Source organism: Ornithodoros turicata, chromosome 5 (assembly GCF_037126465.1).
Source record: "Ornithodoros turicata isolate Travis chromosome 5, ASM3712646v1, whole genome shotgun sequence".
Lineage (NCBI taxonomy): Eukaryota > Metazoa > Arthropoda > Arachnida > Ixodida > Argasidae > Ornithodoros > Ornithodoros turicata.
In genome coordinates this window covers 10,966,434-10,984,238 of record NC_088205.1, presented here as the reverse complement: position 1 = coordinate 10,984,238, position 17,805 = coordinate 10,966,434, and the positions used below count along the sequence as shown (strand labels likewise).

General features: G+C 45.9%; 1 protein-coding gene across 1 annotated transcript in view; it reads right to left on the bottom strand.

Annotated features, from left to right (window-relative positions):
• LOC135395198 (transmembrane protease serine 9-like) overlaps nt 1–17,805 on the bottom strand; it is a 62,658-nt gene that overhangs the window by 7,775 nt on the left and 37,078 nt on the right. The window contains exons 15-22 of the mRNA XM_064626437.1: nt 16,848–17,016; nt 16,623–16,719; nt 15,216–15,399; nt 14,196–14,332; nt 11,900–12,062; nt 8,249–8,530; nt 7,962–8,087; nt 985–1,092 (exon numbers count right to left, since the gene is read on the bottom strand). Coding sequence (XP_064482507.1) covers nt 985–1,092; nt 7,962–8,087; nt 8,249–8,530; nt 11,900–12,062; nt 14,196–14,332; nt 15,216–15,399; nt 16,623–16,719; nt 16,848–17,016 — 1,266 coding nt within the window. The remainder of the gene's footprint in view (nt 1–984; nt 1,093–7,961; nt 8,088–8,248; nt 8,531–11,899; nt 12,063–14,195; nt 14,333–15,215; nt 15,400–16,622; nt 16,720–16,847; nt 17,017–17,805) is intronic.

Sequence of the window (17,805 nt, the reverse complement as noted above, 5' to 3'; positions counted from 1 at the left end):
AGATTAATTATGTAAATTTTTGCGAGCTTACGTCGGAAATTTGCCTAGTAAAGGTCACTTTTTTACCCCACCAATGTGAAGAGCGTGTCTAATTTAATCAAATTAATGATAATTGACAGGGATATTCAGGAGCTATCCCATCGGAAAAAAATAGACGAACATCATGCTCTACGGAGGTCGCACAGAATAGCGCACCATGAATTTTTCAGCGTAATCTTTGTCAGTCCGACGAAAGGAGGTTGGAAACCCAGCCCTCACTGATATTGCAGAAAGAGATAAAGCAGGCACGGCTTATCACGTCCGACTTTCGCTCGGATAATGCTTTCCCTCTCCCAATTTTAGGAACTGTTCCTTTTTCTACTATCACTCTGTGGGCTGGCTTCGGAACCTCCTTTCGTCGCACTGAGAGCGATTGCGCTCGAAAAGTCATCGCGCGCTATGGTCCGGTGCTCCGAAAAGCATGATATTCGGCTATTTTTTTCCGATGGGATAGCTCGTGAATATCACTGTGAATTATCATGGATTTGAGTGAAGTTCGGCACGCTCTTCATATTGGTGGGGTAAAAAAGTGACCTTTACTTGGCAAATTTCTGAGTTCAGTTCGCAAATATTTACATAATTAAACTTGGAGTACATGACATTCACATTAGGAGGCGGCAAAAACCTAATAAGAACAAATGCTCTTGACCGCAGGATTCTAGGTGGCGTAGTTTATTTATTATAATTCAATGACACGTTTTCAGGGACACCCTGTATAAGCCATAATTTCGTCTTGATAATAATCTTCGTGCTTGATAATAACACGAATATCTTCGTTGAACCGAAGTTTTTCCTCAGGTATACTTCAGCGAAAACGAAAAAAAAAAAAAAAAAAAAAAAAACCCGTGTTGTCAGCCCTTTCCAACATGTAACACGCACGATGTTCGTAAACTACCACGATAAAAAGTGAAATATATAATGCAGGGATAATGAGAAGTGACTTACTTTTTCCAGCTAGAGCGCTGCTAAGAGCAGCCACGAGAACTATAACGAGTTTCATCGTTCCCTGCGGTGCACAGCTTGGCTGTGAGCGTCCTCTCCGACGAAGCTTACATAAGTATAGTTACCGGCAGACCTACACGATGCTGATTTCATGAATATCAATCACGCCTGAGAGTGCGATTAAATTTCTGCTACCGTATACATGTGTTAACATGGCTTGTTTTCCAGATCACTCTATTACTGCGGACGAGCGCATTTTTCGTGTAGAGAAGGCAGCGAACTTGCTCACGCCGTCAGGCCGTCACCGCTGATTTCGTCGACTGTTGCGCAAACCGCGTGTCTGTAATCGGGTGTCAGCATAGTAAGTTAACCTAACGCGTGCATGTTTTGCGAGAATATTACGCAGCATGTTTCTTGGATGTTTATGATAGCCAATACTGTTCCTCGCAAGGCCAGTAATACTCAAATGTCATGTAGCAACATATTGTTCCTTTTTATGCGTGCCCGTACCTTTTTTGTGTTAAGATTGCAGGTTCGAACCCGGCTGAGGACGTCAACAACTTGGTAGGAGAGTACAGGCTGCTTAGATAAGCCACACACTGACTGCTATGGCGTCGCTCATGATTAACATTGTCTTGTGAGGTAAATCCACAAATTATTATTATCACTAGCTGTTTTAGTTTTTTTCCCCCTCTTTTTTCGTATCTCCGAACTTCGTGAGGTATGAGGGCTTACCGGGTTCACCGCACACAATGCTCAGGATATCGCCGTCGTGTCCTCTTTGGCCGTAAGCTGAGATTCCGCCAAGAAATCCATTATACAGTATATAGCATTTTTTACACCATTCGTGCATAAATGTCTTCTCTTTCTACAGTGCGGTAGAGGGGTAATCGGTTCATATACTGCGAAAGCATTATACACAGACAGGACAGTTCGCTGCACTCTTCAACTGGCGCAGGTGGTCTGGAGACAGCTCCTACCACATCTGAACGCCAAATACATCCCGAAAGGTACACAACTTCAAGGTAAAGAAGTATCTGTTCTTAGCTAAGTGGAGGTTCCGCAGCAGACAAAAGGAATCTTAAGGGTGGGAGCCACAGCACAGCGTCCCGCTCAACATGAAGTAGGCCGAAGTCCTAGAATTGGTCCGTAAATTGTGTCCCCAGGGAGGACGAAGAAGGGTGCATCAGAGAAGGAGTCGAGGGTGCCGGTAGAGTTCAGTTGAGTTGAGTTGATAAGAAAAAAAAAGTAGAAATAGGCACTCATTACCAGAGCCGGCTACTCCAGACCACTTAGAAAAACAAGGACAATGAGTGACAAAGACACTCAGTTAGTCACTCAGACACACTGTCAGTGACGCTGTGTCTACCAACTTTACGCGCCGCGCAAAATCGCACAAATGCCTGCGTGGCGTGGAACTGATGGTCGGGTGTCAAAGGGCGCAGAACCTTAATAGCATCGAAGGGGCTGCCATCCCGCCGAGCTAAAGAAGCCTGTAGATATAGTCTGTGCTGCTGATACCGTGGACGGTATAATAGGATGTGTTCATTGTCCTCAACAGTCCCACACATGCCACAGTTAGGAGAATCTGCCTTTCCAAGCTTGTGAGGAAGACATCAACTGTAGGGCACATTGAGGCTGAGCCGGTGGTAAAGTGACACAAACGGCCTAGGGGACGATGTTGAGAATGTAGAGGCAAGCTCCGAGTAAACGTGGCGTACCAGCAGGCGCAAGCCACTCCCGAGAGTCACTGTGGTGAAAGTACAGTTGAAGTATGGCAGTTGAAGAGTGCAGCGAACTGTCCTGATGTGCGCTGTGTATCATGCTTTCCCTGTCTTCTGACATAGCTTTGTGGTGCGAGAATTCCACAGTTAGAAACAATTCAGAGGGCGCATGCTACGGGAACCTTCCTTACTGCTGTTTCCAGTAATACGCCGATGCCTTTTATTTAGTCAATTAAAAAAACATCGTATGTCAGCTCTTACACCGTTCTTAACTTCTAATGTTACCTTCTTAACTTCTTAACTCCTTCTTCTTCTTCTAACTTCTAATGTTCTTGAAGTTCCTCGTGTCTATCGGTTTGCTCCAGACGCTGTAGTGTCATACCGTGTATCCCATTGACCATTGGTGCTTCTTTGTGTGTGTGTGTGTTTTATTCTTCATCTTCCTATTGAGTGGCGTAGCGCAGCCAGAGGAGGGCAGCTCAATAGAACTTTCACAAAAGCAAGCGCCACCTGTGGCACGCAAGGGATCATCGGACCTTAGAGGACCTTAGAGCATTACAAGACGGCCAGAGACGGAGGTAGAAGAAGAACAACAACATTCCCAGTGTTCGCAGCAGCAGCGTCAGCCGGGGAAAACCATAACCGAAGGTGACGACGGAGCAGTGTCCCTCAAAGTTCTCATGCTGCTTTGCGCCGCACACTTGGTGGTGAGTGCATCTTTGTGAAACCGTCTGTTGTTGTGCTTGTACGTAACTTTAACTTTATTGTCATATCTCACATCAAATGTTTCCCGTGTAACGTTGTGTCATGTCATAATCACGACTTATTTGTTATAACCACGAGCAGGCACCCTTCAATTAATCAGAAACACGTTTGCATAGCGTAACGTTTATTGAAATTCCATGCTGTAAAAAGGTGTCTTCGGAAAGTTCACTGCAGTCAGGTAGCTGCGAACGTGTAAAGCCGCTACCAAATACTTTTACATTATGATTATTGCATCGTAAATTGAATCTAATCCAACGTAGACGGGACACGTGCGTACACTCCTGGGTTCAGCGGTTGAGCACATCTGATGCCCCAGGATGTGATCCCTGCCAGAACCCAAGCGTTGCCTTCCGCCCCAGGACAGACGAGAGGACCACCAAAATCACCCTGTTGATCGAAACGCAAAAGCCTGAAGTCAGGGGTGAGGCGCGAGCCACGTGCAAGACACCCACGCAACTATACGCACTATAACAAATTAATTAATAGTGTCCTAAATAACCTGAAACCTGCCTGTTAATCCTATCAATCCCTATAGGTTAACCCCTATTAAATAACCCTGAGGTGGGCAAAATCATTCCACGAACAGACCAATGTCATGCTTATGGTCATAGCCGTCTCGCAAAGTAAAGCAGGGAATTATCATTATCACTGACCTGAGCAGGAGTGAGATGAGCATATGTTGTAATGACATGTTCATCACAGCATCGAAAGGGTTCCGGAAAAATGTGGTCCCGGAAAAAATGGTCCCTGGTTGCGTGGGCGGAAGTTATGGTCCCGCTGGGTTCCATGCGGCCCAAACTGTGGCAGTGTCGTTGTGGACAAGCGATTCAAACGGATCATTGCCGACCAAGTGCTATATCATCGCCCTCTTGATTTGTTGAAATTCAGCAACATGGACTATTTTTTATTGGACATTGATGTTTTTATTTTCCTATTCAGTGGGGTGCAGACAGCGCGACAAGATTACGAAGCTGTACTCCAAGGCGCTGCTACCTTCCGCTATTTCTGTCATATAGATACCTGCATCCTTTTATGAAAGGAAGTGCTATCAGCCGTGAGCAAAATGGCTAGGAAGCGAGCGAGCTGGTGGAGATGATGCATAATGGAAAACCCCGAGACTAGGGAACACAAAAGGACAGACACAACACGTCTGTCCTTTCGTGTTCCCTAGTCTCGGGGTCTTTCATTATGCAAAATGGCATGTTACCTTGTGTATCGTAGCAATGACACCCTACCCTTTCCACCTTTTCTTTTCTTTGTTCTAAAAAACATATCCCCCCCCCCCCCCCTAGTAGCAATGAAGTACAACAATTTAAACTGAACTAGCCTGAGGCTCCGACCTCATGCTCGATGTACGTGGGGGTCGTCGGATGTAGTTCCCAACTCAACCTGAACGCTAGTATTTTCCTATTGTTGATCAAACGTAACCTTTAAACAGTTGTTCTCTCATATTTTCTATGTCGATGAACCGTATCTTCAGCAGAAGCGGAGATGTAAGGGCAACGAAATGAAGGGCGTACAGCTCAAGTGCAATCTAATATCGTACGTCGTTCCATAATGCACCGAGCGAGATACAGTGTCAACTATAGTCGTCGGACTTGCTTTATCATCATCATCATTTAACTCACAACACTTCAGCATCGTACCATGAAGACAGGAATGTATGACAGACAGCGCTCCTCGTGTGCTTCCGTGATCGCGGAACATTTGTTACTGCTGGCCCGGTGGTTACTGCTTAGTGCTAGCTCTCATGAAACAATCTGAGAATTGCCTACTCTCCCAGACCACCCCGCCCGTATCCCTGGGCCAAAATCAACATAACATAGCTTACCACGACAACAGGTTCTTTGCTCGCTCACTGTAGCTCGAAACCGTGATGCTTCTACCTCGAATCAGACGACTTACAAAGCAACCGAGTGCCAAAATGATCAGCCCCGGGCGCACGATCTTATGAGTTCAGCGGAAGCCCGACTGCGGCACGTGTCTAAGATGGAAAAGGGCGCCGCGATAATGACTGGGAATCTTGTGTTCGGAAGGTGTTCAAGATAACAATACCGAAAACATGATAAGCCAATCCACCCCGTTTCTTTGGAGTCTGTGACGTCACATTGCTAAGCTTGGATTTGATAACTTGTCTTATTTTGGTCGTTTTCGTAGAATTCTTCTGATGCAGTAAACTTGCTATTAGGCCTATTCCACACCACCGTTTTTCTTGTCGTTATGCTTCGAGAATAGAACCCAGAGGTTATCGAGCTGCGTAGATTCCAATGGGTCCGATTTGCCTTGAAAAACACGGACGAGCGAAACTGTATAGTGTGAAATGGGCATTAGGCAGTTTTTAGCAAACCGTTGGTAAGGTTATCCTGTCTTCAGGAATAGCAAGTCGGCCTACGCATGACTTAACTTCCCTCCCCTACTTTTTTCAATAAATATATCCCCCCCACACACACACAACCTAAATTATTCGCAATTCTTGTGCGACTCACAATCTTATCCACTGATTGGTTGCGTGTGATACGAGTCACGCACTCCACTTATCAACGGTTCTGCTAAAGCTCTCTATATTGTTATTACTGTCTGTGCTAGTTTTAGGGTACATTTATGCTGCAGCATCGCTGCTCGCTGCAGCTTCAAGCACATCGCTGCTCGCATAACCGCTAGGGTGCGTTTACCCTGCAGATTGCTCAAGATGCTGCTCGCTTTCGCTATATCAGTCACCTAGCACCGTTCACTGTGGAAGGATGGAAACGAGGAAAAGTGGGAAGGAGGAAACCGACTTCATCACAACCAATCGCAGGTCGGATTTCAAGACGCCAGTCATCAATGATACCAGGAAGACAAACATGTTTACATTCCTAGGTGCAGCGAGCAGAGCGGCAAGCAGCGGCGAGGATAAGCGAGCAGCCAGGCTGCAGGGTAAATGCACCAACAGAAAGCTCTGTGTTTGACCTGTCATCGCCAGAAGTCAGGTAGTCCCCGGGCATGTTCAAACATGTTTGGCAGCATTGTTGTGGCGATGATCATGGCGTGCATCTTTGGCAAGCAGCGATGCTGCAGCATGAACGCGCCCACAGAGATACATGTGTTTGTTTCGTCATCGCCAAACAGCCATGTGCCAGCAGCGATGCTGCAGCATAAATGTACCCTTAAGTGTATGCTATGGGGACGGGAACTTGTCAGGCTGTCTTACAACATTTTCCCATCTCCAGATCCTTGAGATGCAAACGTAAAGTGAATCGAATTCTACTGAATAATTACAATCGCTTACGCCAGCAACCCATGGAAACCTGCCACTACAAGAACACTTATATTTTGCGTGTTTCGTCTGACTAGAAGTTACAATTGCACGGCAATCACAAAAAGAAAATCCTGATAGGTATTAGTGAGGTGTCGTTGTTGTTTTTAAGTGTTGAGAGAGGTCAGCCAATATTGGGTTTGCTACTCTTCAAAAAAAGAAAAGGTTCACCCGAACAAAAAAAAAATCACACACTCACACGCATAAATAAACAGACACGGGGAAATGAAGACGCTCGGAAGCACGTGTCACAGGTCCCGCAGGTTTGTGGTGTTGAGGAATTGTAGCAGGTAGCCTGCCGCCTTGCGGCAATTGTCGTCTATAGATCATGCACCTAGAATCTTTGCTGTGGTAAGTGGCCGGCTGTCCAGTGTTGAGAGACGCTTTTCGAGCACCTTTCTCTCGTCCTCATATTTCGTGCATTGTAGTAGTATATGGATGTAGTCTTCGCTTGTGCGGCATTGTCTACATGTAGGGTCGTCGGTCATGTTTAGCTTATACCTATAAGCTCTTGTGAAAGCAGTACCAAGTCGGAGTCGATGAATGAGTGCTGCGTCGGTCCTGCTCATGTATCTACAGCCTGTGTATTTACGAGGGGCGTTCAAGTCAAACCGGGACTTTCTGTCTCCTGAGTGTAGAAATGGCTCGCGCTACTTCTTTTTAGCCATTTTCACACGCGACAGGCCTGCGCGTTCACCACGTGATGGTCCAAAGTTTGTGCAAAACAGAACACACGTGCTGGACAAGATGGCCGACAATGAGGTGAGCGCACATCGAACAGCGAATTGTCATAAGTTTCTCGTGAATGAAGACGCAAAGTCATCTGAAATTCATAGAAGACTTCAGGCTCAGTACGTCCACGATACACTTAGCCGCAGCAAAGCGCTTGAGTTGTGCAAACGGTTCCGAGGCGGCCGTACATCAGTGCAGGACGATCCCGGCCGGGGCGGCTAAGAGCCCAGTGTCAGAGTTCCTGAGAACATCCAACGTTTTTCCACGGTTTCCTGGGACAAGGTTGGCGTTGTTCATGTTGATTTTCTGCCCAGTGGTACCACCATCAATAGTGCATATTACTGCAAGGTTGTCAGGGATGTGCATAAGGCGCTGAAGCAAAAGCGGCCGGGCCTCATCACCAAAGGAGTCCTCCTCTTACAAGACAATGTACGCCCGCATACCACGCATCTTACGACACGCACCTTGCAGGAACTTGGCTGGGAGTTGCTGCCACATCCCCATTACAGTCCAGACCTCGCCCCCAGCGATTTCCATCTCTTCGGGCCACTGAAGGCGGTCCTTGGAGGCCGCCACTTCAGCTGCGACGACTAGGTCAAGAATGCGGTCCGACCATGGCTGCTACGCGCCGGTAACGATTTCTACGCTGCTGGCATCGAAACCCTCGTAGAACGTTGGGACAAGTGCATTAGTGCAGCTGGAGATTACGTTGAAAAATAAAACTAATTTCTCGCCTGTAAGTTCAATTTACTTATACGAAAAATGAGAAGTCCCGGTTTGACTTGAACACCCCTCGTATATGGACCTTCGAGGGCGACAAGCCTGAGGTGTCTCCATAGTAAATTGGCCAGTAGCTTCTTCATCTCCACACCTGCCATTCGCTTTGCTGCCCTTTTGATGTCGTCTTTGGTCAGAGGTATGTTTTCCCTGCATGTCAGGGAGTGGGCTTCTCTTGCAGACTCGTCCGCCTTCTCGCGGCCAAGAATTTTGTAGTGGTTGGGATCCACTGGATGGATACCTATGTCCACCTCGTCTGAGTTTACCGTATGTCTTGGTAATTTTGCTCCAATTGGCGTCATTAGTGGTCTCCTTGTTTGACTGTAGTGTTTGTATGGCATATCGGGAATCAGTAAAAAGGACCCACGTTTGCGGCTGGTGAGTCGCCATGTGCTTCAGCGCCGAGAATATCCCGTGAAGTTCCGCAACCGTGGACGAAGTTTTGTGGCTTAGCTTGCTCTGTAAGGTTTCGGGATTACGGAGATCATAGACGGCCGAGGAAGCCCCATCCACAGACACGGAACCATCAGTATACACGGGGTTATTGCACTCCCCTAGCTCTGTTACCACGTCTAGCGCAAGCTGCCTAACAACTTCTGAGGTGTTCAATCGTGACAGGCGATACTTCATGCCACTGCTCGCGGAAATTTGCCGGCGCTCCACTATGAGTGAGTGAGGACTGAAGTTCTACAGTGAGGTATGGAATGGTTTCAGGACATGTCGTTGGTGAACTGGACCTGGCCTCCGAGCTGTAGTCCGAGGGTGTCTGCTATAAATAGCCTACCTGCCTTGCACGTAGTTTCACAGATGAAAGAACAACGACTGTATACTCCAGCGGGGAGCTTAAGGGTGTGTCTCGGCGTCCCGAGAGCCGTGGAAACGCGGATGGTGATAGCAGAAGCCCGCAGAATATCTATCCAAGTCTTACGGCAGAGGGAGACCATTCGCGATTACTTGTGCCTCAAAGGTCACCACCGTTTGTCGCCGAAAGCATACAACTGCAGCATACAACTATTTCGTGGCAGTGAAACCTAAGGTCCCCCGTTTTCAGCAAAATCAGCGGTGTCCACGACGCCTCCATCGTCGCTGCCATTGCCGTCGATCTCACTGTCAATTCCTGGTCTTAAGATCAAAAGAAATCAAGTGTCTACATCAGTTCTCGAACAGCAAGCAGCTAATATGATCCGCAATCGATATACTGACCACACTGCGTGGTCCACCGACAATGTGTCGCATAGATGGATCCCCCAGTGTCGCAATTTTCTCTTTTTTTTTCTTTCTTTTCCACTCACTCACTCTATCTCTCACTGACCCACCTGTAGTGTACTGCTCTCCAGTGGTGAATCACCCCAGGTCATATAGTCACGATTTCTTTTTAGTTGCTGTTGGATCTCACCGTTTTTATTACCTTGTTCTTCTACCTTCTCGAGGAGCTCTAAAGAGAGCTCCGACCTGTTTTCCTTTCGTGCTCACCATTCATTCATCCTCTCATATTAACCTCTTCTGGGTCCTGTGACTACCACCGGGAAACAACCCATGTCATCATCACTTTTCATTCATTTATTGAATCATTATTCGAATTACAACATACATCATCATTGTCATTTTTTTTAATTGTTGTTGGATCTCACTAAGGAATAAAGCGTCTCATCAGAGCGTATATCTCAAAATTATTAATGCCAATTCATGTCCGTCCAAGATCGCGATACTAACAGATTCTTTATCACGCTTGAAATGATGACGTGGACCAAGCTTAGAACTTGAACCCTTGAAGTGGCAATAGATGGAAGTCGTGGAAAAATATTTTCCACGTGTTTCCTTATCAATATTCATGATATTTCCCCAGAAAGAAAAACAGATACATAAATAAATCACTTTTGTGTGGCCAACAACGACTAGCCGACCCTGCCACCCCCCCCCCCTTTCCCCCGAAAAACGCATGCGTGTACCGCATTTTAAAGGGACACTAAAATGCATAAACAACTTGCCTTCAAATGAAAGTCAGTGCTTCAATTGGTGCAACCGAACAAAAGTAGTTCACACAACGCTACCGTTTAGAAGAAAAACGCTCTGAAAGCGGAGCCGTCTTTGGCGGCAACCAATGGTGGTGGTGGTGGTGGTGGTGGTGGTGGTGGTGATTGGGCTTGCCGTTGTCGGCCTCACGTATGTGGGCAACGTCACGACTCACGCCCTGGGGGAATGTGCGTCCTGGGCCGACTTCTAAGGGAACTGTGCCGACATATGTCTGAAAGCGTCTGAGGAAAACCCAGGAAAAACCCCAGACAGCACAGCCGGCACCGGGATTCGAACCCGGGTACCTCCCAGTCTCGACGCCAATGGAATCCCCAGGCAACCAATGGAATCCCCAGGAGGCAAAGGTTGGCGGCGTCCAATGAGACAGCAGGAGAAGCGCGCGCATACCGTGTGGGTTTGAAACGGGTTCGATCGTAGTGTTCCGTATATGCGTGGCATGATGCGCACAGCTACATTTTTCAATACCGACTCGTTGAATTTATCCCACAACAGTTCTCGTGAATGTTCTAGTGTCATCATTTATCCTCGCGTCCCTCTTTTAGCGACACCGGTCCGCAACGCACACTATGGTTTTCACCGCGACTCCTCCATGGTGTGGCACGCGCAGCTTGAACAGAAAACACCAATGCACGAGATAAAGCATTTACTGCTTAGCGCCGAAGCAAGAAAGGGTCCGGTATAATGTTGATTGTGGCTTCGTAACGGAATCAAAGTTTTGAATTATGGTAACAACTACGAAATTAACATAGCGTGTAACATAATTTGAAGTGAACTTGTTTTTGCATTTTAGTGCCCCTTTAACACAGAAGAATGTGTTGTTGTCTGTAGACAGTTCAATACGATAGTTTCTTAACGTAGCACCGTGGGTGATTGTTGTTTTGTTGTTACTCACTACACGCCATTTGTAGTTGGATTGGAAGCGTGAATGTTCCACTGGTAACATTTATCTTCACGTCCTTCTCACAGCGATAGGAATCCGTTTCACAACGAACCAGAGGCATAGGTTCGCAGCATGGACCGAAAACACCAATGCACGAGACGAAGCATTTACTGCTTATCGCCGATGCAAGAAAGAGTGCGGTAGTTGATTGTGGCTTCGTAACGAAATCAAAGTTTTCAATTATGACAACAGCTAAGAAATTGACACTAAGCGCGTTACGTGAATTAACACTTAAATAAGCGCGTAACGTAATTTGAAGTGAACTTGTTTTTGCATTTTAGTGCCCCTTTAACACAGAAGAATGTGTTCTTGCCTGTAGACAGTTCCATACGACAAATTCTTAACGTAGCACCGTGGGTGATTGTTGTTTTGTTGTTACTCACTACACGCCATTTGTAGTTGGATTGGAAGCGTCCTCGCATTGATTTACGAGTATTTGCTGTCATCGCGTGCCTCCATATGAGGTTCCCGCGCACAAACGTACAAAACGTGAAGCTGTATTTCTACAGTATGAACTTTATTGGGTAATACTTTGACATGATTTTTCTTGAATAAAAAAAAATAAGGTCCACTGAGCAGCGCGATCTTGAGAAGGTTCTCTTCTGCTTGTGCGGTAACCATGCATCATCAAGTGCTCACTCAATACACGTTACGATCCTTTAATTGTGTTGACAATCCAATCCAACACAGATGTGACGCGCGTGTACACACCAGGGCTGTTCGGTAAACCACAGTACCAGCCCCAAGACGTGATCCCTGCCAGAACCCAAGTGTCGTCGTTTATCGGGCATACGAGGGGACCACCAGAATCACCCTGTTGACGCAAAATATAACAGAAGAACTCACAAATAAAGCAAATAAAGCACAGAATTAAGCACAGAATAAAGAACACATGAGTTGTCAGATAATTGAACAAATACACTGATCAATTGATAGCAACGGCTAGCTAGGTATCCGATGATGTCACTGCTCCCTACAAGTTATTACTACTATTTAACTATTTATTTTTATTCAAATGTGACACTAACTGAATAATCACCTTCTACAACCAACCTATTTTCTCTGCGACTGCCTTTCTGCGGGCCGTGTGCAAAGCCACATAGGGACATCCCGAGCAATATGCGTGTGGACGTCAAGAAACGAGATGAATCGTCTTCAGGCAGCAAAATTATGATAGGGTGAAAGATGAAAGTCACTGAAAAGGCTAGCCAGCTGTAGGACTCGATCCCACATCTTCTGGATTGGGATAATAGGGTGTTCGGTTAAAATTCATAGCCCTTACAATCCACAGTTTTTCGTGCCATCCTTGTGTTGCCGCCGTTTCGTCCATGTGAAAAGCAAGACACCCGTGAAGCACAGCGCTTGGTTTCGGAAGGCACTCAAACCTTACGTGTAACGTCGCGGCATCATTACCATGATGACTCACACAATGAGAATGTGATACACACAGTCAGCTTTATAGTGGTATCGGCTCCCTTTGCTTTTAGGGCGAGGGCAGTGCTATTTTTGTAGTGTGATGTGGAATAGCGAGCTGACCTCTGTCTGGCCGACCTGTCCTTTTTCTTTAATATACAGTGTGTCCCACTACTACTACTACTACTAAATCATGACTATGTCCTGGGGTGATTCACCGCTTGAGAGCAGTACGCTACCCCATTACACGAGAAGCGTGAGATGTGAAATATGAAAATGAAGTTATGTGCAAGTACAACTCTTGAACTCCCGTCCCAGACGTGTCATTGAGTTATAATAATAATAATAATAATAATAATAATAATAATAATAATAATAATAAACTACGCCACATAGAATCATTCAGTCAACGGCATTTGTTCTGGTTTTTGCCACCTCCTGATGTGAATGTCATGTAACGTTCATTGTGTAAATTTTTGCGAACTGAACTCGGAAGTTTGACAAGTACCGGTGACTCCTATACTCCATCTATGTGAAGAGCGTGCCGAATTTACTGGAATTTATGATAATAGACCTCTACCAAGGAAACGTCACCGTGGCGTAATCATGTTGGTAGACATAGGGAAACTGAAACAGCGCTGCCGGAGAACACCGCACTTTCACAAAGCCATATTCATGAACGTCACGTGTGGCTTCTTTGCACTATTGGTACGCAGAAATGGGGTCACCTTTCAGTCTTTATTCGCGTTCCCAGTAGAAAAGAAGGCTCCATCCCAAGAGTTGCATCGTCTAAAAGTCAATGTCGGAAGCAGGATACGATAAGCCCGGGTTTGCAACCTCCTTTTGTCGGACTGACAACGGTTGCGCTCAGAAACTTGTGAGTGCTATGCTCTTGGTGCCCTGAAAAACACGATGTTCGGCTATTTTTTCCCGATGGGATAGCTCCTCAATATCCCTGTCAATTATCATGAATTCGAGTAAATTCGGTACGCTCTTCGCATTCGTGGGGTAAAAAAGTGATATTGACTTGGTAAATGTCTAAGTTCAGTTCGCAAAAAGTTTATAGAGTAAACCTTACGTTACATGATATTCACATCAGGAGGTGGGAAAAGCCTAGTAAGAACAAATGCCGTCGAGTAGAATAGAGTAGAGTAGCGTATTCGCTCCTAGTCCCATTTGATGCAGGGCAGTCTTCAAAATGAAGGCACAGGAGCTAGAAATAAAATATGTACATAGATAAAGAGGAAATTGAGGAAGGGAAGAAATATGTACAGGGATGAGGAAAAGTTGACTGTTGGAACGGTTGGCACCGTTGACCGCATGATTCTATGTGGAGTAGTTTTGTTTAATTGTAATTCATTGACGCGTTTTCTGGGACACCTTGTATATTCAACCCCCCTGCCCTCACAGTGTTGCGTACACTATTGGTCATCCGTGCATTATTCTTAAACCTAACGAACCAATCCAATCTGATCCAAACCATCCCATCTTTGACGAACGACTCACCGCCTTTGAGATCGACGAAGATACTCACATGGCAAGAATCCTTTCCACCATCCGGGTAGCCCGCACACATCATGCTTTCTGTGATCTCATCTGTGTAGGACCGACGACAGTCCTCGTCTCTCCATACTGGAACGTCGACTTTATACAGTACGTCCGACTCAACACCTGTAGTACAGTTTTCAAAGATTCAGGCTGCCGTTGTCAGGCAACGAAAGAAAAGACAAACAAACCAAACAGAGAAAAAGAAGACAGTTCGTGCTCGCGTGTTTTAGGACCCATACCAGACGTACACTCTTGTTATCGTTACCCCCTTAAAATCATTATCCATATAGTTTCACGCATAGACGAGTTAAAAAAAAATATCAGTGCTCTTTGTGCACGCAGTGCATACTGAGCGCTTGCTGGGCGGGGAAACGAAGAGTAATCCTTCACGATGAAAGATGAAAGTCATTGAAAAGGTTAGCCAGCTGTGGGACTCGAACCCACATCTTCTGGATTGCCGGTCCAGGGCTCTACCAATAGACCTCTACCTGTTTGTAAACAAATGACGTCATAATGTTCGGCAGCGCCACGAGTTTGGTAGAGTTGAACTACGTTCAAAGCTAGTGGCGAACAAGGTCGCGCCCGAAAGCCACGGTCTTGAGGGGATTACGATAGTCTCTGAAAAGGACACGACCTTCGGTCCTACTTTTCTTTCAATAGGAGGTAGCGAACAATTGCCCATTCGTGGAACCCAGCTCACTCCTTCCGATCTGTTTTGGTTTCGGTGTTTCTACCAACGTCATGATAACGTTTCTCAGGTAGAGGTCTATTGAGCTAAGCTAACACGCCTTGTACCAGCCTCAGAACATCAGTTCTTTCATGTTCAATAATCCTTCACATTTCGCTTTCGCTGACTTTGACACGTCGTGCACAATGGACCGGTAGGGAAGAAATCGGAGCAGTTTGGAAGCCACCCGTTTCTTTCGTATTAGTAAACGCCCACAGTTCAAAGCGACGCTAAGCACTCTGGGATTTTCTGAACTCGTCTATTCCAAGATCGACTCACCACTGTCCGTCCTTCCCCATCCAGTGGCAGTACACATAACATCGACGAACTCATCGTCTTCTTCTGGAAGACAGATGGGAGCGATGTGAGGGTTCTTGTTCAGCTGCAGTGGCTTGGATAATGGGATTAGGGCTACGTCGTAGTCCGAATGGACGTGAATGTTGTATTTCGGATGTCGAATGATCTGAAATGCGAATATATCAGACAATGATCGCAGTGTCCAGGGATACTCGCTATTTCTTCGCCCCTATAGTGTCTAGCAATGTCACTGCACTCAATCTTTGCGCGAATGCTTCACTACTCTGCTTTACTGCCATGCAGGCGTTTGTACGATTTTGCGCAGACTCCAAGCTGGTGGACACAGTGTCACTGACACTGTGTGTGGACAGCGTGTGTGGTGGACAGTGTGTGTGAGTGACTGACTGAAGGTCTTTGTCACTCATTGGTTTTATTGTAGATAGCCATTTGTGTTTTCCTAAGTGACCTGGAGTAGCCGGCTCTCGTAATGAGTGCCTGTTTGCCTTTTTTTTTTCTTATCGGCTCAACTCAACTCAACTCTCTGCTCCAACGGTGAAGGTGTGGAGGGACCTCGTCATTTGATAGGGCAACTATGGAGAGTTTAAAGTAACCGTACTATAAGTAGCCGTAGCCGCTGCCATGATGTCTCTCTGCAGTGCGAGCCTGAACAGCGACTATAGTGCAGGAGCAGGCTTCCATTTTTTAGGGAACCCTCCCACCTTTTTTCACCATTTAGCATACACCCTCGATGGGGCTTACACCCCCATGTATTGCTTTTAGTTATGAGTTTTAGTATTTTAATTTAACTAGCAATTTCAATTATTAATCAATAAAGAAGTAAGTCTACGTATACAAAGGTATCTTAATTAAAATAAGCTATAGTAATTAAACTAGTGGCGTAAATTATGCGCGCAAAACGTTTCAACGAACACCTAATAGTGGTGTATCAGTAACTAGTGCAGCCGTTAATTAACTTCCATAATTAATCTTAATGATTAGTGAAAACAGGTTGACAGCGTCAATTAAAAAATAAATAGAGAGAAAAAAAATCTAAAAGATTAAAAAAGACACCAGCCAAGTGTTCAGGACACACTGTCTCCAGGGGTCGACGTCTCCATTTTCTTCCTTCTCCCCCTCTTCTGTGTCGCTCTCTCGCATGAGCACCGTGTATTTCTATGGGTGCCGCCCAAAAATGACCAAACCTAAAGAGGTGCACGCGGATATGTTTCTCGTAACAGGCAAGACCGAATTCTCATTTTGTTTAGTGCTCTCCCGGGTCCCTAGCCAGCATGAAATCGGTTGCACCTCTATTATATCTGTGCTTGTGCAAGTCGTAACGTTGTGTACCATATGCGCACATATTAAAATAAATTATGGGTGATACCTTACCCTGCTACTGCTGACACGTCGACTCTCTTGTAGCTTCTCTTTCTTAGTGATGTTGTGTTTCCCAAACACGAACCAGTAATCCGGATTCCCAGGGTTACTGAAAAAAAAAAGAAAGTAAGTAAAAAACAGTACTTCAGCATCTGGCTTCTTCCGCAGTTACTATTAGCAACGTGGTCCTCGGAGAAGAGATCGTGTTGTAAGAAGCATGTCATTAAAAGTACGAACCGGAAGCAGTGTGCAGCACCGATGATCCACTTTTTGTTCAAGACAGATGCTCCGCACCAGTGGCTGCCGTTAATACGGACTTCTACTTGCCAGGGAAACTCGTGAGGTTTAGCGGGTTTACCGCCCACAATGCGCTGAATATCAGCATCGTGTCGCCTTTTGCCGCAAGCTGTGATTCAATCAAAAACTTCGTTTCAAATTTATGCGTAGCAAGGAACTCCAAATGCTTAGTCAACGGTTTGAACAACAACGGCAACAAATAAATCATGACTATGGCCTGGGGTGATTCACCGCTTGAGAACCGTACACTACCCCATTACACGCGAAACATGAGATGTAAAATATGAAAATGAAGTTATCTGCAGGTACAACTCTTGAACTCCCCTCCACTGGCTGCGCAGCACTACGTCACACAAAAAGGAAGAAAAAAAAACACATGAAAGAAGCGCCAATGGCCCTTGAGATGCAAGGGAGGACCCTACAGCGTCTGGAGCAGACCGGTAGCCAAGAGGAACTCCAAGAACATCAGAAGGCCTCGACGATGTTGCGCATGGCTCTGACGTGGGCCAAGAATTGAAGCCAGGTTGAACGTCTGTCGGCTAGGACCACTCAAAGGTTTGAAGGTGTACACTATAGTCGTGCTGCAACGCCACCTGACCGTCTAGTCACTCCAGAATACACTGTATAGTATTTTTTTACACATTTCGATTGTATAGGCATTCTCGCATGGCGTATAAGCGGTGTTAGCTCACATAGCTTTGTCGTGGAAGTATTCTACAATAGGAACAAATTCAAGGGGTGCATGCTTTCTTATTGATTCCGTAACCGTCTTTTGCAAGCATCAGCTTCAATGCGCGCTCTTGCAGTTGAGCTTGTGTAACTTGGTACCTTGTGCTTGGTATACTTATCCACGAACACACTCTTTCTACACACTGAAAGGTGCAAAGAAATTACTGTG